At 51.6% G+C, this 22,333-nt stretch overlaps 1 protein-coding gene across 1 annotated transcript in view; it reads right to left on the reverse strand.

Moving 5' to 3' along the window:
• SLC16A2 (solute carrier family 16 member 2) overlaps nt 1–7,215 on the reverse strand; it is a 40,794-nt gene extending 33,579 nt beyond the window's left edge. The window contains exon 1 of the mRNA XM_054388702.1: nt 6,885–7,215. Within this exon, the coding sequence (XP_054244677.1) occupies nt 6,885–7,215 (331 nt within the window). The remainder of the gene's footprint in view (nt 1–6,884) is intronic.
• Between the last annotated feature and the right edge of the window lie 15,118 nt (nt 7,216–22,333).

The following is a 22,333-nucleotide window of genomic DNA, read 5'->3' on the forward strand; positions in this document are numbered from 1 at the left end:
AGGTTGGACTTGATGATCTTAGAGGACCTTTCCCAACCCTTTTCCAACCAAAACAATTCTATGATCCATCTCATGCTGAACCTCTGCATCCATCTCGGTCCTGCACCCTGAAGCACGCACCCTCTTCACCTTCCAAACCCTTCTCCTCCTCCTCCTCTCAGCCCAGTCTTGGTCATGGAGTTGAAACCCAGTGATTTCAAAGTTTCAACTACAATGAAATCCCAGCCAAGTGGGGTAGTTTTGTTTGGGTTTTGTAACTAAAAGGACCCCAAAAAACCCAAACTAAACAAACTGTGCAAGCCCATGTGCTGCTTTTTCATGCACCACAGCCAGGTCACAAGAGCTGATACCACCTGAGGGCAGAAAAATAGTATCATAGAACACATTGGGTTAGAAGGGACCCTTGAAGATCATCTAGTCCAACCCCTATGAAGTGAGCTGGGACATTAGATCAGGTTGCTCAGGGCCCCACCAAGTTTTAACTTGAATATCTCCAGGGATGGGGCCTCCACCACAGTCCTGGGCAACCTGTTTCGGTATTTCACCACCCTCATTGTGCAGAACTTCCTCCCTATGGACACTGGACACTGGAAAACGCAACTCAGAGTGGAGCATCTCCTTTGCCAGCTGGTGGAGGAATGCTTAAAAATAAATGAAACCTCACTAAAGTGGCAAGTGCGTGGCTGAGAGGGGCCCTGCAGCCTGTGAAAACAAGAACCTCCCCTAGAAACAACTCTCTGGCCTCCTAATAACCTTAATCGCTCCCGCCAGCCCCAAGAACTGCATTTAATGCCACGGCTGGGCTTTGTTTGCTTTCCAGGCTGCTTTATCTCACACCGCACCTTGTACTCAGCTCAAGCCACAAAAATCCAGTTCCTCTCTCTGAAATTCCTCCCTGTTCCCCTCCAGTCACAAGCTTCAGTTCCCAGAATGGCAGGACCTCAGCTGCGAAGAGCCCAGTGCTGGCACACTGACATCACCACCACAGGAGACCCTCAGTAAAGCTGGGTAAGCTCCCCAGTGCCCTTTGGACTCCCCAGCTAGCAGGGTTAGGTGATTAAAAGCTTTCTGTGTGTCTCTTTTTCACCAGATTTCCATTCCCATCTGGGCTACGAAAATGTTGTTCCCATCTCTCCACAGGGTTAGGGAATGTGGAAGATGGACGGAAACCGAGAGTGATGAGAGGAAGACCCCAGGAACACTGAAGTCCACAGCTCCCACACCCAAGATGTCTGTGAAACGGGGCCAGCACAGCTTTCTGGCAATTAATAAAAGCACCAAATCCTCCAGATTTGGGTAAGAATGTGACCACCAGTACCATAACCACACATTTTGGGATCTTCTCAATACTGATGAATAGCTAAAGGGAGGGAGTCAAGAGGACAGGGATAGGCTCTTTTCACTGCTGCCTAGTGATAGGACAAGGGGCAATGGGCACAAACTGGAACCTAGGAGGTTTCATCTGAACAGGGGGAGAATCAGAATAGTTCCAGGGAAGGGGCCTCAACCTTCTTTGGTGTGCAGGTGCTGCAGCCCTGGAGCAGGCTGCCCAGAGAGGTTATGGAGTCTCCTTCTCTAGAGAGATTCCAAACCCAGCTGGACATTGAAATTCTGAGCAAGACACTGTGGGTGACCCTGCTTCAGTGGGGGCATTGGACTGGTTGATCTGCAAAGGTCCCTTCCAAACCCTACCATGATGTGATTCTGTGAAGAGTTTGGTGGCCTCTTACTACATTATGAAAGATGCCATTCAAAATCCCATCAGTGCTAAGACACAGAATGCTCTTAGGGAGAGATGTCCCTTCAGAGATATTTTTGTACTTTCGTAAGTTTTGTTATTCTACCTAAACTGTTTGGTTTGGCTTTCATCACAGTGTGACACACCTAGGTCAGTGTAAGTATTTTCTTTCCTTGTTTGGTGTTTAGATCCTTGACATAAATATTTTCCCCAACAATCAGCACTGGGACAAAATATTATCACTTGTTTTTAAGTGCTGATACACTTGGTACCGTGCATGTCTCAGGGAACTTGGACGTGGTTCCCAGAGGTCCCTTCCAACCTTCACCTTTCTGTGAACCTGTGAGAATGCTCAGGAGACAGGAACCTTCCAAGCACCAGTGCTGAGTGACAACATCCACCACAGCTCTCAGATCCAACACCAGCTGTAATTTGTAGTTAGGAGTGTCAGTAAGAGTGTCCTTAAAGCCCAAACCCAAACTGGGGTAAAAATCTTTCATTGCAGCTAGCTAAATCAAGTGCAGTTTTGTGAGAGTCGCCCCTGTTGGGTCTCACCCAGGATATGAGTACTGCCATAATTTAGGTGGAACCATTTGCAAGAACTTCCTCTTGTGATTTATGCTCTCCTTGAGGTTTCCCTTTACACTTCCAGCCACCCTCACACAACCTGGGATCCTTGCTCAGCCCAGAGAGGAATCCGTGGCTGCTTCTCCTCGTCTCTCACTATGACTATTAACACTGAAATGCTCTATTTCCTCAAGAAACCAACTCAGCCTTTCTTACCAAGCTTCTGTTACAATGTCAGAGGAAGAAGAGCCTTTTCCAGCTAAGTTTCCCTGTCCTAAGGACATGAAGCCAATGCTCATGAAGAAATTCCCCACCAAATCAGATGGGAATTGAGGGATAAAGATGACATCAGCTATGCCTTGACAGCATCAATGCCTTAGCTTTGTGAGCACAATGAGATATGATAAATCAAGGGCTATGGTCCATGCACCAGCCTGGCTTCCCCAAACACCGCATGCTGGTAACATCTGCTCCCCAAGTTCCCACACACAGATTGAGGGATGCTGCCAGACACACAGACACACTCAGAGGAGCTGCAGCCAAACCAGACCAGCTCCTCAGGCTATCATCCCTGTGAGTGCTTGCTGCTCCCATTTCCAGCAACCAAAACATTAAATATTAAGCAAAGAGAGTTAATCTACACCTGGGATATTGACACAAAGTGGAGGAGGGGAGAAGAAAAAGATAAATAAGCATTCTTTAAAAAAAAAAAAAAAAAAAATCAATGCTCTTCTCCAGTGCTTGCCAGGCATCCCAGCATGGCACCAAGGATGTGTTTGGAGGAACAAGATGCACCAAAACGTGTTGCTGTCCTGTCTCTCCTTGGATAGCCACAGCACACCACTGGGACCCTTGAATCATAGAGATCTTCTCCAACCAAAACAATTCTATGATCATTGAGTCCAACATTCAACCCAACACCACCATGGCCATTAAACCATGATCCAAAGTGCCATGTCCACACATTTCTTGAACACCCCCAGGGATGTGGACTCCACCATCTCCCTGGGCAGCCTGTTCCAATGCCCGACCACTCTTTAGTAAAGAAATGTTTCCTAATATCCAACCTAAACCTCCCCTGGCACAGTTTCAGGCTATTTCCTCTCATTCTATCACCTCATGCTAGGGAGAAGAGACTGACCCCCACCTCACTGCAACCTCCTTTCAGTGAACTTTAGAGAGAAGGTTGCTAAGTAGCTTGAGGGCAAGTAAGACCTCCTCAGCTGAAGGCAAAGCCCAGGTCAGGGACCTTGTGCTCACTTCTCACAAGGTTGGGAGAGCATCCAAGCAGCAGCAGAGCAGACATGGATTTAAAAAGGGTCAATGCTCACTTAATGCTTATCAGGATAATTCTGTCACCCAAATTGGCTTTGGGAGTTGGGGAAGGCAACCATGCTGGCGTGGCTCATTTATCCCTTGGCTCAACCCATGTCTGGCAAAGCTGGCACCAGGAGTGGATGTGCCCCATGGATCCTTCAGCACCGGAACAAGCTGTGTGGAACCGGAGGGAAACGCCACCATTCATCTCCCAGCAAACCCTTGCAAGGATCTCTCAACACCTCTCCAGCAGAGCAGACTGATACGGATTCTTTCCTGGCCAAGTGCTCACATGTATATTATTTTTTTTAAATTCCAGTCTCAGCAATTCAGCCATGAGTCCTCCTCTCCCCCCTGAAAGAAAACAAGCTCAACAGCACAGAGTGTGCCTTGCAAAAGGCCCAGCAGCAATGGCACCCCGCGGTGAAGGGGCACGCGGTGGTCGCAGCAGCCAGCCTGCCTCAGCCCCGTGCTGCTTGTTGATCTATGCGGCGCAGTATATTTCTTTAAACAGAGGAGCCTATGCATTCAATGCATCGTTGGGCCAAGGGTTTGTTTTTAAAGCCTGACCCCAGACCTGAACTCCGTGGATCCTGCGTTTCTCAAAGATCAAACGCGAGCAAAAACGTGACCGATGCAAACAAGAAATAAACCTTGATAATTATAGCCGAGCGCTGCGGCGGCTATTGTTTAGTGCTGACTAGTACACGCTTCAGCATAAACACAACCCTATTTTTAACATGATGCCTGACCACCTTACAACATCACACCCCATTTTACCTCCAAATCCCCACCTTCCTATAGTCATAGAACTGGGATGGTTGGAAAGGACCTGTAAGATCATTGAGACCGATTGTCAACCTAAGACCACCATGGCCATTAAACCATGTCCCAAAGTGCCATTTCCACACATTTCTTGAACACCTCCAGGGATGGTGACTCCACCACCTCCACAGGCAGCCTGTCCCAATGCCTGACCACTGTTAGTAAAGAAATTTTTGCTAATATCCAATCTAAACCTTCCCTTGCACAATTTCAGGCCATCTGTCACTTGATACTAGGGAGAAGAGACTGACCCCCACCTCACTCCAACCTCCTTTTTTAGGGAGCTGTATAGAACAATGAGGTCTCTCATACAAACTCACCTTCCCAGGACCAAAGAGGAGATTTAAGAGCTAAGTGATGTGTCCATGGCCATGAAAATGCTGGTGCTGGAGCAGGTCCTTGTCTCCCTGACCTGCTCCTGGTCCCCTGACCAGACGCCAGGATATGGCTATTGCTTGCAGCAGGCAGGAACAGACTAACATTGGAGGACAGACAGCACCGGTCTTTTCAGGAAGGCCATATCACTTAGCACTTGGAAAGGAGCTACGATATTTTCCTGATTATGTTTGCACGCAAGTGAGCGCCGCAGGGAAATTATGCAACCCTGAGCGGGGAGGGGTGGGAGCACAAGAGGAAGGACTGCAGGGGGCCCCCATGCTGCACCCTGCTGCCCTCAGCCCCAGACAGTGCAGCTGCAGCCCCTGAGGTACTGCACTCCCTGCTGCAAATGTGCTCCATCACCGTCACCTCTCTTCTGCCGCCACCGGTATTGCTGGAACCCCTGCACTGCTGCCTCCAAGGGCAGAGGCATCGCAGCACAGGGCTTATTAACAGCCTCTTCCTTAAGCGCCTGGACCAAAATGCATATATTCATCACCCAGGCAATTTAATTACCGAGCCTGGGCTCACCTCACACACCCACACACAGTTCTTTTTCAAGGCCTCTGCACGGTCATAGCCATAAATAAATGGATCGCAAGGAGCAAGAGGCAGATGCTGACTCCTCCAACCTCCCTCTTGGGCATGGAGCCTTTAAATCACCCAGACTTGCAGTATTTAATTCCTTTTGTTACTGCTTCTACCTTTAGAGCCCTGCCTTAGGCTTTCTAGATACGGATCACAGGGAGCAGGAAACGGAGGACAAGGCGATGAGCTTCCTGCGGATCACACGCAGGCTCACACAGCCCATCAATCACCCTGATTACAAATGGCCACTCACCCCCAGCTCCCCTCCGCACTCTGTTACTACCCTCAATTATCCGATTGCAGCGTTTCTCCAGTTACAGCATTGGTGAGTGCATTTCTGATCTGCAGATGGGGTGTATCTCCTCATGCGTTTCTTCCTTTCATGCTCATGGCCATCACCATCAGCTGTATGTCAGCTGAAAGGTTACAGCTGGGCACAACAACTGGTCTCCAGAATAAGACTTTCAGGTCCTCCGGTGCCCCTCAGCAGTGACTCTCTCTGCAGCAAGCTCCCACTTTAGTTCCTGACTGCTGCTCACATCCCATCCAGAGCCAGGACAACACCACAAGCACATTCCCTCAATGCCGAGTGCTTACCTCTACCCACTAGATAAAAGCAAGGTGGGCCATCATTGTCCATAATGGGGATATGATCTTCTCAGGAAGAATTACCATGACCTGGGACAAGGTTGAGCCACCTGTGTCCACCATGGACATCATGCTCAGTCTATTTAGGCAGTGAGGTCTTTGCAATGAGAAACATCTCTTTTCTCTGTGTCAACACCACACCATCTCCACCCTGGATGAGCCTTGCAAAGGTCCTTCCAAAACACACAGCTGGGTGCAGTTTGTGGGTGTTGCTCTTAACGGATGGTAACTACCTGAGACCCTGCACCACCCTCTGTGTGACCATGCCGGTGGCGCTGCCAGACCTGCCCTACATTGGCTTTCTCACTGAACTGACTGGGCGGACGCGTGTTGGTGAGGTTGATGCTCTCCTGCACCAAGCCCAGCGGATAAGGCAACCATATGGAAACCCCATAACAAGATAAGAAGGATAATGAAAAACGAAGGGGGTGGCTCTCACACAGCAGCTGCTGGATTCACCCAGCCCTTGTTCTCCTTCCTCCAAAACACATGCAGGCAGGACTTGCTGAGGGAAAGCTTTTCAAATGAATTACTTTTAATTGAGTACACAGCAGCTTAGAAACACATGATGCTGTGGGAGATAAATATAGCCACGGCTAAAAGGTCGGAGGGGGCAGGGAACAATCCCGCTTCAACACATCCAAGAAGGAGCTTTCAACCCCACCGCCTCCACCTCCTCCTTCTCGTTGTGCTTCGGAAGGCTGGAGCCAGCCGAGCCGCCGCACAAGCCGCCGCACCTTCCCCCGCACCTTCCTCTGCTCCCCTCCCCTCCCAGGAAAAGGGGCCGGGAAAAGGGGCTGGGAAGGAAACAGGGAGCTCGTACCTGTTTTAAACTCCAGCGCGGGGTCCTTCTCGCTCTCTCCCAGGTCGCTTTGCAGCATCATATAGAGGATCCCGAAGGAGTTATGGATGCCGAAGATGGAGCCGTTGCACCAAGCGGCAGCGAAAACCACCACCCAGCCGAAGCCGCCCTCGGGGGGCTGGAAGGACGCGGCGGCCCCGCTCGGGCCCCGTTCGGCCCCGCTCGGCTGAACCCCGGCACGGGCTTCTCCATCGCCCTCGCCTTCCCCCGTCGCTTTCTCGTCCCGCTGCGCCATCGCGGCCGCACTCTGGCCGCCGCCCGCCGCCCGACTGCCCCGCAGCCGGTCCCACATGCCCGCCGCCGCCCCCCCGGCCGGCCCCCCCGCCCGCCCCCTCCTGCCGCAGCTTCACTCCCCGCCTCTCCTCCACCGCCTCCATCCTCCTCCTTCTCCTCCTCCTCCATCATCACACCCGGGTCCTTACCTGCAGCTAATTTCGCCCCTGCCCCAACGGCCAATCCGGTTAACCCCGGGCGGTGCTTCCCCCGCCCCACCGGGATTAACGGCGGCCCCGGGCCCTGCCGCGGCCCTGTATCGCTCTTCGGGCCGCCGCCGCCGCTGCTGCTGCATCCTGCGGCGGGAGCAGCTCCGGGGCGGGCTCCGCCGCCAGCGCCGCCTCCGCGGGGCCTCACCGGGCTCTCACCGGGCTCTCACCGGGCTGTGGAGCCCTGTCGAGCCCTGTCCCCCGGTTGCGGACCCGGGGTGGTTGAAATAGGAATGGGGACAACGAAGGGGGGACCTTGATGGCCGCGGCGGGGTGATGATGCTGCTCCTGCCACCACACCGGGAGCAGGCCGAGAAGGTGGCAAAAAGAAGCTCCGGGGAGGGCTGTGAGTTTTGCTTCATGCTCATTTGCAGTGGGCTTTTTGGCTCAGCTGCATCCCCCACCCTGAAAAGTTTGGTGTGTTGTTTTTGTAGCATCCACCTAGGACCATGCAAAGCTTCCCAGCAAGGTTAGAACCCACAGTAAGATGTTCCCTGGGGCTGTGTGTCGTATAGAATCATAGAACTGTTGAGGCTGGAAGAGACCTCTGAGATCACCAAGTCACACCACATCATCCCAGCACTGGGGTTCACCTCAGCACTGGGGCTGGCCAAGCAGGACAGGTGATGACAATCCAACCCTCGCTTTCCATCTCTACCTTCTCCCTTCTTTCAGTAAATAATTTATAAACTCACCAATGTCTTTTCACACACTGTAGCTATCCAGCCTCTCCTAGATGCCAAGTCTGAGTTATTATTCTTTCTTTACCCTGCTGGCTGTGTCAGATTCCTATCAGGGTAAAATAATACATCCCAAACTCATGCTGCTCTTCCTTCACCTCCAGCATAATTCCTCGCAGGCTGTGGAGTGAGGTGGCAGGCAGGGCCCCATCATCTCCCTGCTTCCCGTGCCACCTCAGAGAGCCAGCACTGGGTCACAGGCTGCAAACATGTTTGCCTGCATGCTGCATCTTGCAGACCTTGGTGAAGACCCTCTAGGACATTGTCACAGCCAGAAAAACTTCCCCATGGCATGCCTGCCTGCCCGCCCCTGGCTGCAAATTACTGCGGGCTCCAGGACTGCTCCATTGCCACCTGCTTCCTCCCACCCAGGGCATGTGGGGCAGTGATTGTTGGTGACCACAGGTGGTGGGAACACCCACGCTTGAGAGGTGTGATGGTGTGATCCCACTTCACTGATGGATGAGTTCGAATTCCCCCTACCCAGCGAGGTGACTGTCAGTAACACCGCACTCAGGTCAGGCTCGCTGCTGGAGGAACTGCATTTTTATTTCCCTTCCTCCCTGGTGGAGTCTCCTCCCCGGATCCCCATCTCTGCAGCAAGGCCAGAGAAAGCTTGGGAGGTTTGGGAGCATCTTCCACTGCCCTCTGCTGACACCAGCAGCTGCAATGCTCGGTTTTAATAACCATTTTGTCACACGGCAGTTGAGGTTGCTGGCCTGATGGGGTTATTTTGTAACCCCCAGAAATGGGAGAGGAAAGGGGTTTAGAAGGTACACAGGAGAGCTGCCCCCCAAAATGCTGTTTCCCCACAGCAGCAGAGCTTGAGGTTGGATTAAAAACAGAGATAGAGGTGAGAGAGCCCTTTGCCACAGAAGACACCATTTAGTGGAGATTTTTCCCCTCAGGAGCTGTGGAAAGCTCCTGTGGAGTGGGAAGAGGGTGTTGAATAGTAACTGTGGACCTTGCACCAGACACAAAACCCAGTGAGGAACATCTCTCCTGGCTGTTTTCTCCTGGATTCTTTACAGTGAGGGTGGTGAGACACTGGAACCGGTTGCCCAAGGAGATTGTGGATGCCTCTTCCCTGGAGATGTTCACAGGGGGGCTCTGAGCATCCTGATCTAGTGGAAGGTGTCCCAGCCCATGGTGGAGAGTGGGGTGGAAATTTAAAGTCCCTTCCAACCCAAATCATTCTATGATTCCATGTTGGATGCACTGTGTCTTGTCCTTGATAGAGCACTTTCTGGTGCCAGCTGTGCCAGGCATCACTGCAGCATTCAGGGCTGGGCTGAACAACACCAGCAGGGTGTTGGGGGCTAAAATCCCTGGTGGAGGCTGAATGAAGCAGAGGTTAAAGGGCTGGGCTGGGTGGGCTGGTAGAGACTTCAATCAGGAAGGATCTGGAAAGCTCTGGTAGCATCAGGCAGAAATGGTTCCTTCTCACTGGTGTAAAACCAGCTTCTATTTAGACTGGAGCATCACACCCAGAGGGTTTGAGCTCCCTAACCACATGTTGAGAGAAAAAAAACAGATAAAGCTCTTCTTCCCTGGCTGATAAAATATTCTCTGTCAGCAGCACATCTTTCCTCAAAGCTGTGCTTGATAAGGGACATGGTGGATGGCTGTGGCTGAGCTGGGCTCTCCAGGACCCACATCTGATGTCACAGAATCACCTGGTTGGAAAAGATCTTAAGATCACTGAGTCCAAAAATAAAATCATAGAATTGTTTCAGTTGGATCTTTAAGATCATCGAGTCCAACCTTCAACCTAAGACCACCATGGCCATTCAACCATTTCCCAAAGTGCCATGTCCACACGTTTCTTGAACACTTCCAGAGACAGTGACTCCACCATCTACATGGGCATGCCTGATAACCCTTTTGGTGAAGAAATTATTCCTAATATCCAACCTAAACCTACCCTGGTCCAACTTGAGTCCATTTCTTCTCATCACTGGAGAGTTTGCAGCTGGCACCTTGTATCGCAGCAGACAGGCCGCTAGTTGCCCAGCCAAAGTGTGGCTGTCAGCAGCTTGTTGCTTGTCTCCGAAACATGGTGCCAGAGCCTTTGTCAAAAGGATTGGCAGCCACAAAACATGTGTGTTTGGTTTTGCAGAAAGGGAGGAGTGACCAAAGGGAATTATCTTATGCAAACACCTTGGGACATACTGTGGCGGGACGTGGCCTTGGAGGAGAATACAAATTCCCGCCAGGTTTGCAACCTGACTCTCTTTCAGTGGGCGTTGTGCCGTGGTGCAGGGACATGTAGAGCTGTCCTGAGGACAAAACATCACTGACAATGTCTCCTGCTAGGGCAAAAGCACAGTCCCAGTAGTGAGCAGCTCCCAGTAAAGACATGCTCATGCTGGGCACAACCCCCTACCATCACAGCCACACTTTTCTCTTTAGATTTCAGCCATAATTAAGAGAGTCATTACATCTAGCCTGACAGAGACAACAAATATATTATCCCAGAGGAATAATCATAATATTGTTGAAGTTGGAAGAGACCCTTGAGGTCATCAAAGCTAAGCTACTACCACTAAACCACATTCCTCAGCACCAAATCCACACATCATCTAAATATCTCCAGGGACGGTGACTCCACCAGCTTGTTCCAGTACTCATCAACCTTTTCTGTGAAGAAACTCTTCGCTGTGTCCAACCTGAAACTCCCCTGGCACAAACTGAAGCTGTTTCCTCTTGTCCTATCATTTGTCATATGTGAGAAGAGTCCAACCCTCAAACAACCTGGGGACAGCCTGAAGGAACACAACAGCCATCAACCACTGGTAGGGATGCTGGGACATAGGGTCTGATACCCAAGGCTTGTCATGGTGAGAAGCAATGAGAGTACCAGGGCTTGGTGTACTGCCAGCATTACCTTCAGAGAACAGAAACCCCAAAGGTAGGCAGCTAGGGCATGGGCTGCACTGCTGGGCTGCTGCCTGTCACACCCAGCCAGGGCAAAACCCACACAATAGCATCCTTTCTCCACCTGACCTTCCCAATGTTTGGGAACAAAATCTTAGAGCTGGCATCTTCTGCCTCATTAGTGAGATTAAAGTTGATTCTGCTCACTTTGGCTGGAAAACCAGGCAGGTGAAAAGCACTGGTGTGAGCAGTGGGTTCTCAGGGCATGATGTGCCACCGAGCCCTGCATTTGGCTTCATTTTGGGTGGTGGAAATGCCCAAAACACACAGATGGAGCAGACCGATGGAATCTGCCAACCTGTCTGGAGTCATCCCTGTGCAGGGTTGGCTGTCTAGAGTTACCCCACAAACATCTGGCCCTGGAGAGATGACTCTGAAGAGCTGGCTGTGGAAAGACGGCTGTCAATAGCTGGCCATGGAGGGTTGTCTTAGTCCCACAGCTGCAGATGAGCAAAAATTATATTTCTGGCCCAAACAGAGCAATGGGACATATCTGTGTTGTGTTAAAGGGCTTCTGGACCAGTTTATCTGCCTGCTCACCTTCAGATGAAGAGATGTGAAGGGCACTTTTGAAGAGTGCTTCAGTTGTTTTGAGTGTTTCCTTTAAAACAGGAGCTGCAAGAGCACGTTCCTGTTGGGAAATGGAACTTCCTGGATAAAGCCTCCAACCCCAACCATTGTCCAGCCACTAGTGGCCGCTCCAGCTCCGCCGTGTAACCCCACAAGACCTCAACGAGAGGTGCCAGGGACGCACTGCTGAAGGGGAGGAGCTGAAGCCAGCGCACAAAGGCGGCAAGGATCCAGCTGTAAATTAATATTTTATAGAACACCAAGAAAAATCAGAGAGGCTAATTACAGTGATAATCATCACGGCCTGAAGGCATTTCCATGGAAGTCAGGAATTACCCAGGATTACCTCAGCCCTTGCAACAGCCTGCACGGGAGGCAAGCGTGTGTTGAGGTGCCATGGCACCTGGCACCTCCTCCTTCACTGGATGGGGGTCTGTGAGCTAAACTGGGTTTTGGCAGTCTCCCATCATCCCACTCTAGATGCACAGTGCTTGAGTTGAGTGTGAGGAAAGGTTGGAGTTACAGTGTTTTGGGCTGGGTACTTACCCTGGCACTTCTGTGCCAGCATGTGCCTGTTTGTCCCCAGTGACACTGATGTGGGAGCCATCATTGATTCCAAGTAGGTAAAACCCCCAGGTCTTCAGGGCATCACTACTGGAGAAGTTGGTGGATGCACCCCCCCAGGATCAATTGTTCCCATGGTTCATTAATTAGTGGTAGTAACTGGTAATTGCGTAGTTAATCTAGGCACAGATTGAATTCCCCATCAGCTTCTTGATTTGGATGCTGGGGGGGCACATCCCAGCTTCAGCATCCCACACTGTTCATGGGAAGCCCAAACCATCTCCACAAGCTGCGTGGCCAGGCGGGCTGCCTGCTCCTGCCACATGGCCCAGAGCAAAGCCAGCATAAACATCTTCAAGGCAAGTGGGAGCACAGGAGCATCAGTGTAGTCGGTTCACATAGGTCAAGCAGGAGAGCATCACCAGTCTAAGACCCAACCTGCATGTGCAGAAGGAAAAAGGCTTGGGTGAAAGCTCCACACCTGCTGCCCAGAGCTTGGGCAGAAGCTGGCTCCAGGCTGAGGGTGCTGCTCAGCTCCATGAGTGCTCCTGCCAGCCTGTGCACAAGGCACAAAGCATCTCCTCCCACAGGTCCCAGCATGGAAAGAGAAGTTCCTCATCTGTAGAGCTGGTAAAGAGGCAGAGAAGATCTTCAAAGACCCCCTATCAACAAAATGTCCCCCTCCCATGAGACGACAGCAAAGGTGCCTCACACACCGGAGCTAATGCTCTCTGGCTATCTGCTACAGAAGCATCATGCTGCCTTCCTCTGCTCATCTTTGCAGCATGTGGACCAGATGGCCAAGCTGCGTGGGACATCCTGGGCACATTGCCTGCTCACTACCTGTGCCCTCCAAGCTCAGACATAGGCCAAGGCTGTAAGCATGCTCATCCAGGTGGTACAGGAGATGGTCCAGGAGCTCCTGGGACAGAGGTCTGAGGTGGTTGTGACACCCATCAGATTTGCTCCTGGCAGTGTGGGTTCATGATGTGTTATCTTCTCCTGCCAGCCCAAAGAGCCCTAGAGCTGCTTCAAGGACAGGCTAGATGAGACCAAAGCTCTCAGCTTGGACACAACAAGCCATGGCAGTGGGACTGCTTACACCTCCCAGCTAAAGACGAATCCCTCAAATCCCTGTTACCTGTGATGAGGTGGTGCCCACACAGCCTGTGCTGGTCCAGGGAGGAGTGTCAGTCTCTCTTGCCCCAACCGGCTGCACTTCTGGCTCTGCAAGGGTAAGAGAAAACTTCCACTTCATTCGAGGTGAAAACACTTCTGCTAGCACCAGCTCATGCACAGGCCACCAAGCAAGCCCAGGCTGAATCTGAAGAAAGTGGTCTGAGTGGCCAAGCTGTCCCAGCACCTCCAGGAAAGTCCTTGGAGACACCCAGAGATGGGGTTGGCATGAGGGTGCAGCAACTGGGACTAGCATATGCTGCAGACCTGCCTGAGCACCTCTGGGCACATCAAAGCTGCCTTTAAGTGTTGCCTGCAGAAGAAATGTGAATCGGGATAGGACATAGCCTTGTGCCAAACCACTAGGTCCAGCCTAGTGAGTGAGCAAGAGATGGCAGCTGTCCCTTGTGGCATGTCCTCACCATGCATCCATTCTTGTTTCCTCTTCTTGAAGAGGACCAGGAGTGATCACAGCAGTGCTGGGGGTGCAGCAGCCTGATGTGCTGAGGAACAGGGAGCTTCACCCCACTGCCTCCAAGGACTCACTGCCGTGCTTTCCTTACAAACAGGGATTAATCCAGCCCTGGAGCGCTCCAAAAAACCCACAACATCCACATGTAAATCATCCCACTCCAAACCTCAAACTATGTCACAGATCACAGAATCATAGAATCACAGAATCCCTCAGGCTGAAAGGGAGTCCCAAAGGTTATCTTGTCCAGCCTCCTGCAGTGAGCAGGGGCATCTTCAACTGGATCATGTTGCTCAAGACCCCATCATGCCTGACCTTGAATGTCTGCAGGAATGGGGCCTCAAACCACATCTCTGAGCAACCTGTTCCAGTGTTCCACCACCCTTACAGTAAAGAACTTCTTCCTAATGTCCCATCTGAATGTACCCTGCTTCAGCTTAAAACCGTTGTCTCTTGTCCTAGAGCTACATACACTTGCAAACAGTCCCTCCCTAGCCTTTTTGTAGTATCCTTCAGGTCTCCCTGAAGCCTTCTCTTCTCCAGGCTGAACAGCACCAACTCTCTCAGCCTGTTTTCATAGGAGAGGTACTCCAGCCCTCTGATCATCTTCATGGCCCTCCTCTGGACCTGCTGCAGCAGGTCAATATCCTTCTTGTGTCAAGGACATCCCTTGTTCTGCTGAAGCTCTCCCTCTTCCCCCACAAGGCTGAGAGGAAGGGGACAGGAGAAGCAAACACAGTTTCCCACATTTCAGCTCCTCCAATACCTAAAAATCCCATCTGCCAGTTACTAACCAGACACTCCTCTTAAGTAAATAGTGGTAGAACAAGAGGGAATGGCCTCAAGATGCACCAGGGGAGGTTTAGTTTGGATGTTAGAAAAAAAAAAAAATCACTGGAAGGGTTATCAGGCATTGAAACAGGCTGCCCAGGGAGGTGTTTAAAGGCCATCTAGATGTGGTGCTTGAGGATATGGCTTAGTAGTGGACTTCTTGTCCTATTGGTTGTTCTTTGGAAGAATCATAGATTGTTTTGGTTGTAAAAGGTCATCAAGTGCAAGCATCAAACCAACACAACTGTGGCCATTAAACCATGTCCCCAAGTGCCATGTCCACACATTTCTTGAACACCTCCAGGGATGGTGACTCCACCACTTTCCTGGGCAGTCCGTTCCAGTGCCTGACCACTCTTGCAGGAAAGAAATTGTTTCTAATATCCAGCCTAAACCTCCCCTGGCACAATTTCAGACCATTTCCTCTCATTCGATCTCCTGATACTAGGGAAAAAAAACCTGACACCCACCTCACTCCAACCTCCTTTTAGGGAGTTGTAGGGAGCCACAAGGTCTCCCCTCAGCCTCCTTTTGCCCAGTTTGAACGAGCTCAGTTCCCTCAGCTGCTCCTCACCAGACCTGTTCTCCAGACCCTTCAGCAGCTTCATTGCCCTTCTCTGAACCTACTTCAGCACCTCCATGTCCTTCTTGGAGTGAGGGGTCTGAAACTGACCCCAGCATTGGAGGTGTGGCCTCACCAGTGCCACAGCGGGCACCCGCAGGAGCTAGGGTGCGCACCCCGCTGCCTATCGTGCGGAGCGGGGCGGAGCGGGGGCGGAGGTTGGTGTTGGGGGGGGGCACATGCGCCGTACGCGCACTGCGGAGCGGCGCGGAGCGGAGCAGCGCCGGGAGCGCGGCGGCAGCCGCAGCCCTGCACAGCCCCCGCGGGGCTGCTGCGAAGGGACGACATCGCACCCCCAACTCCCCCAAGGGAAAAACGAAACCGGGCGGAGGTGAGCGAGGAGGATGCGAATGGCGAAGGTTGGGGGGAGCATGAACCTCAAAATGGGGGAGCTTGCAAAGAGGAGGTGATGCGGGGTTCGTTGTATTGGGGTTCTTCATGGATTTCCATCATTTGGGGGGGGCATACTTGCATAGAAGAGTATCCCCTATGGCTCTGCATTCTTGGGGGAGGGGATGGGGGGCGGTGAGCAGGCTGCTTTACTGCTTTGCATCCTTAAATGGGGGGGTGGGGTGTCTCCACTGGTTTGTACCTTTGCGTGGGGTGGGGGTGGGGCTCTCCATTGGTTTGCACCCTTGCACGGACTGGGGGGTGTGTGTCAATCTCTTGGCACCCTTAAATGAAGTGGGGGATGTCCCCACCACTTTGCATCCCTGTTTTGCAGGGGTGTCCTCCATAGCTTTATACTAGGGGCGGGGGGAGAAGGAGCGGTTGTGCATGTCACTTTGCACCCTTGCATTAGGAGGGGGTTCTCCAACCTGATTTCCATTCTTTCGTGGGGGGATTCCCTTCTCAGTTTGCACCTATTCATCGTGGGCTGGGGGGGGTCTTTTACGTGGGTGCATGTCTGGCTGTCTGGGGGGGCATCCTCAAATCATTTGGCACCATCATGGTGCTCTGGGCCTCTTTGAACCCTTTGGGGTAGGGGGTGCTTTGCTTTGCATCTTATATGAGGGAACCCTACTGGATTTAAAACCTTCTAAGGTGGAGGGGAGGGGGAAATCAGGCCTCTTTGCATGGCAGGGGGAGTGCTGTCACTTTGCATTCCTGCATGGAAAGGGAGGTACCTGGCTTCTTTGCATCCTTGCATTGGGGAGAGGGGGGGCATCACTTTCCATCCTTGCATCTTAGGGGAGGGAGGATCCACCACTGCTTTTCATTTTCACATCGCTATGCTGGAGGAGAAGCTGGGCAGGAAGAGGCACCTGCAGCCTGCACAGGGCAGGTCTCCCCACTCTCTGGGTGCAAAATTGGGAGTGGGGAGCATCACACAGCCTGGTATGAGGCTGGAGAAGAAGAGGGAACAGGGCCAAGCAGGGCAGAAGCACGGTGGCACCTGTCATGTGTGCCCCCACCAACCCCACCCCTGATCCAGCCTTGGGCTTTCCCTGGGATTTGGGACAGTCCCTGGCATTCGAGGTCCCCCCATTACCACCCCCACACCCCAAGCCTGGGGCACCCACAGATGCAGGCTGCAGGCAGGCACACCCCCTTTAAGGATGCCATGTCTGGGGCCTCCACATGCTCAGTGATTCAGCTACTTGCAGTTTTATGGCTTCAAACTGGAGTTGTGGCTGCCTCGTGGTGGTGTCAGCGGGATGGAATACCTCTGGATTTAGATGCTTTGCCATCCAGTTTGTGGATGCTTTGTCTGGGGTTGCCTGGCACACACTGCCAGATCCACTGCTGGACATAAGTCTGGAGCAGGGAAGCACAGGACCTGGATATATGGACAGAATGGAAATAACAGAATTAATAATTCATCTCCCAAACTTCAGCATGCTCCTTGTTTGCTGCATCTCCTTGCCTGAATTTCAGAGAGGTTTCTGATTTCATTTGGGGAAAAAAATAGATATTTTGGTGGCATTTCTGTATCCTGGGAGCATCCCCTGTGACAGGTTGAAGGAGCTTGGTGGTGAGGAGAGGGTGAAGACAGCAAAATTAATCTGGCAGCTAGAAGGTTAATATGCACCATGCTCTTGAGCATGCCAAGGGCTCTTACACACAATCCCTGTGATGCAACTTAGACCCCAAATGTCTGCTCCTTCCCCAAGGAGCTAAAGCCCACAGAGAAAACTCGAGCTGAAGCATATTTTGCTTCGAGCTGTCATCTCCCTTGGCCCAGTTCTGAACCAAAAAAAGATGCTCAGCCTCCATTTTATGGTGGATGACAAATCAGCTGCCGATGCCAAGATCTTGACAAGTTATGAACAACAGCCCTCCAGCCAAAAAGTGTTAAAAGAAATTAAAAAGAATCTTCTTTTTGCAGAGCTGCTCATCCCAAAAGCCACCCTCTGAGCTGCACCTCATGGGTGTGAGGTGCAGCATGTCTGAGAGGCCGCTTCCTAGGCAGGAGCTGGTCCCACTGCCCTAAATCCCACTGAGATGTTTGCAGGGCTGCACGTACAGCATGGAAAGGGATGGGATCACCCAGGCACAGAGCAGGGAATGGCATGGGAGCTGGCTGGGAATGCTCTGTGGCTGGAGGGGCTGGTCCTGTGGCTGTTCCCAAAGGGAGTGAGCACTGGGTTTCCAGCAAGACCCTTGTTGCTTCTCTGAGGGTTTCCTGGGTTTATCAAAGCGCCTTCTATGTTGGGGAGAAAAAGGCTGGTTTGTTCAGCAGCGTCCTGCTCACGCCAGCCAGCCAGAGAGATCCTTCTGTTAATGAGCTGAGCACAAAAGGGGGGTGGAATAACCTTCATTGAAGGTTTTCCTTTGGTGATAAAGAGTCGTTGAAAACAACACATGATTCTTGGGCCAGCAGGGATCTTTTCCAGCCAAAACAGAGCTGGTATCTGTGGTGGCTCCCACCACTCCATGCCCTGGCTCCTCTGAAGATCAAGGCTGCTCCCAAGGCAGCGCTAGCACAGGAGCCATGCATGGAGCAGCTGAAGGATGACTGAGGATAACACATAGTTTCATCCACACCTTTTAGCCATCCCTTTATCCCTTCAGCATTAGACCATTAGGGCATCACTTCTACCATTGCATCTTGGGCAGGGAGAATGCACCATTGCTTTTCATTTTCATATCTCTGTGAAAGGCACAGGGAGAGGCACCTGCAGCCAGTGTAGAGCAGGGCTCACCACCTCCTGGCTGGGGAAACAGGGGGAGCAGCACCAAGCAGGGCAGAAGCATGGTGGCACCTGCCATGTGTGACCCCCTGCCCTGCAATCCAAGCTGGTGTTGCATTTGCATGGGTTTAGCTTGTATCTAAAGCAGAGGGGTAGTGGATCTGCCCAGAGGCTGGCAGCAGCTTATGGGGAATGGGAAGGACCTGCTGAAGTGACCCTCACCTCCCAACGTGGAGGAGTACTGAGGGCTCTGCATTTCTGAGAAATCAACTGACAGAACCCAAGCCCCGCATCAAAACCCATAGGAAACACCTGCCTGAAAACCCACTTGACAATGTGGTGCTTGTTAGTTGCCTACCTGTAAATCACAGCATCATTTAGGTTGGAAAAGACCTTTAACATCAAGTGCAACCATTAACCCAGTGCTGCCAAGTCCAAAAGAAAAAACACGGAGATAAAACCCGTGAAGGAGCCTGGTTGTTTGAAACCAGCCCTGCAGCAGGACGAGCTTTTTATCCCAATCCCGAGGTAAGGAGGCTGTTGCATTTATGGCATCCTCCTAAGCAGGTTTTTTTGGCAAAGGTTGGTGTTGCAGAGCTCAGCCTTCAGAGGCATTTGTGATTTAGAGGCAATTTAGTCAAGTGCTGTTCCTAGAGCTGAAACATGCTACAGTAGAAGAAAGGGAGTGAAAAAAGAGAAATAAATAAAAATAAATCCTGTGGCATTTGCTAATAAAACACTTCAGGAATATTTTTAGCTGTGATTTAACATTGTGTTGCACTTTGCTGGGAAGTGTTGGTTTGCTGAAGCCGCCTGGCAGTTGTGAGCCATGGTGGAGCTGCCTTTGGCTGAGTGAGCAGAGGAGGGGGGCTGCAGATGGACTGGAGGAGAGGTGTGGGCAGCACTCCCAGCCAGGGTGGGTGATGTGCCTTGCCTTCCTGGTGGAGCACAGGGCACCGATTTGGCCCCAGCTCTGGCAGTGATGCAGCTCTGCCCCAGGACTCCCTCCTCCCTTTGGCTGGAGGCACTGACCCTTTCCCTGCGATCACAGCTCAGCCCACATTGCTTTGCAGCAAATATTTCTCTGTGCCACTCGGAATCTGGGCTGAGATCTCTCAATTCATTTCACATGTGCTGCAAGACACAGCAGTCTTCCCCAACCCAGTCTCCCCCAGCCCAGTAACTCACCGATGGAGGACCACAGACAGCATCCCACATCCTGGGGCTTCTCAGTTCCTAATTCTTTGCCATGAGAGATGCTCAGGATGGAGCTGGGATCCTTTCCCTAGCCCCAGATCATTTGTAAAGCCAGACTTCTGGCCAAAAAGGTCTCAAGAAGGAGCCAGGCAATAGCATTGCTTCTCCATGCCCATCATCCTCAGTGCAATCACAAATTTACCCTCACTGGTTTATTTTAAGCAAGGGGAATGCTCAGAATCCAGCCAGTTTCAATATATTTAATTAACCTCCGGATAGAGGCTCTGGAGTGATTCTCAGCTTCCCAGGGAGCAATGACATTTGTCGTGCTGGTTGTGCTCACAGTCATTTGGGTGAGCAACAAACTCAGGAGTGGTCACGGATGCGTTTGGTAAATTAGAGCAAGGAGTCCATGGGGTGCAGCTGACGCTCCATTTTGTGTGAAGGAAAGCAGCAGATCTGGTCTGGCTTTAGCAAGCAGGTTTCTCCACGTTGCAAACAGCCACCTGCATGGATTTCACTGGTTGATTTTTCTTCTGAGATACCAAAGCTTTAGCACCTATAGGCTCTGCTCTCCGTTGTGAGGCTGCTAATGGCCCACAGCCAAACATCTGGGGTGGAAAAGCAGGAGTTTAGGGAGGTTGCTCCTCATCCATTAGGTAGCTGCTGGTGGCACTGTCTGTCCTCTGCATGTTTGTCCTGTTGCTCCTTGAACACTCCTGGACCCATTTCCAGCACACTTGGTGGCAGAGCTCCACAAATGAGCAACTCAAAACCCTGCTGCTTTTGCAGCTCCCACTTATTTCTGTCTGCTCAGAGACATTGCATGCTGCAGGGATCCTTCCCAGCCCCCGTCTGTACCAGATCTGTCCTGCCAAGCTCCACAGGACGAGCTCCTTCAGGCACCTATGAGCCAGCTGAGTGTCACCTCCACCTCTTGTCCTCTTCCCAGCTCCAGAGGTGGTTCTTGAATCTCCTTTCAATATTTTGGGACTGCCTTGTGTCTCCTTCTCCCTCCTACCCTTGCAGCACTTACTCACCTTACCACTCCCAATCCACCTGCACCAAAACACAGGTGTCAGTCCTGAGCAGGCATTGGAAGATCTGACACTTCTGATATTCACTTGCAAGCTTCTATTCCAGGAGAACAGATTGTCCATACACCTCCTCAAGGGTTTTGCACTACTCTGGCTCCTGGCATCCAACCAAAGCTCTTGCTCCATTGCAAAATCCTCCAGTTCCTGGCAGTGTCTGGTCCTTAGGGCACAGCAGCACCCTAGGGAGCCCAGTGTGGGTAAGAGCTTTGACTGCAAGGGTAGAGCAAACAGACTGGCTCCAAGGCTTGTCCCAGAACTGAGCTTAGGTTTGATGCAAACTGCCAGATTTAAGGTGTTTGTCATGGCTGTGCTCAGTGCACACTTACCCACCTTCTCCCCAGATCCAAGCTCAGGGTTTCCCCTGGTTGTCTACACACTGAATTAAGTTCCCCTTGGCCAAGCTCAGCTGCTGCTTCACACACAATCCAGCCATGCTTCAGTATCATCACACAAGGTATTGATGACACCTTGATGGCTGATGTCTTTGCAAGCTGGTAGTGTGAAGCATGGACATCCTTCCCAGCCAGCTCTGCTCATCTCTGCCATAAGTCCATTGCAATGCAGGTTTTTCCTGTGGGATGCTCCCAGCCTTAGAAAGAAAACCCAAAAATTGCCTTCTATCCCACCTTGGTCCAGTAATGGAGTGTGACAGCAAGGAACTTCTCTCTCTTGAAATATGAATCATAGAATCATTTAGGTTGTGATAAGACCTCTAAAACCCTCACGTTCAACCATTGGCTCATAACAGCCAAGTCTACCACTAAGCCCTGTCCCTCAGCAACATATCTACACAGCTTTTAAATCCCTCCAGGGATGATGGCTCTGCTTCCATGGAAAGTGAAGCAGGTCACTGGGGCTGAGACTACAGGTATCAGGCACTTATCAAACCAAATATGTCTTGGAGGTTAGCCAGCACCTGAGAAACATTTTGTCACCCAGCCTGTCCTTCTCTACAGGGCCATACAGAGCAGACATGATCCTTCAGGCCACTTTATATCCTGCCAGTGAAATCCATCTTGGCTTTGCAAGTAACAGCTTAATCACCTGCCCAGTGGGAGAGAACAAGAGGGTTTGGAGACTCAGTGAAGGTGAGGAGGCAATTTTGTACATTAAAAATTATCACAAAGGAAATAAGGAACAGTGGCTGGACACAAAACTCTATTTTTTGTAACTCTCTTACAAAACAAGAGGTGTTTTTCTGACCCCAGGGACTTAAGTGACAGACGTGGCAGCTGCTGAGATGAAGGGTGACATCTGGAAGGACCCAGCTGTAGGGGTCACCTGTGAGCCAGCATCTGCAAGTCACACTGTGCCAGTCTGGTCTGCAGGGATCAGGGCTTGACAGTGGTGGTCTGAGGCAGGGTTTCTTTTCCATCCCTCCTGCAGGCTTCTCCTGCATGGTCTGGAAAACCAGGGGCTGCTCTCCAGTGGCACTAACAGCTCTGGGGTTTGGGATGCTGCAGTCAATTTGCTGGTTGTTCCTTGGGAGAAACCACATACCCACCTTCTTCTCCTCTTCAGGTCTGGCCCTACTGGGACCTCAAATGATTTTTTTTCTTCACTCCCTTATAGGTTCCCCGTGGGGGAT

The sequence above is a fragment of the Indicator indicator genome, chromosome 17 (assembly GCF_027791375.1).
Source record: "Indicator indicator isolate 239-I01 chromosome 17, UM_Iind_1.1, whole genome shotgun sequence".
NCBI classification, from domain to species: domain Eukaryota; kingdom Metazoa; phylum Chordata; class Aves; order Piciformes; family Indicatoridae; genus Indicator; species Indicator indicator.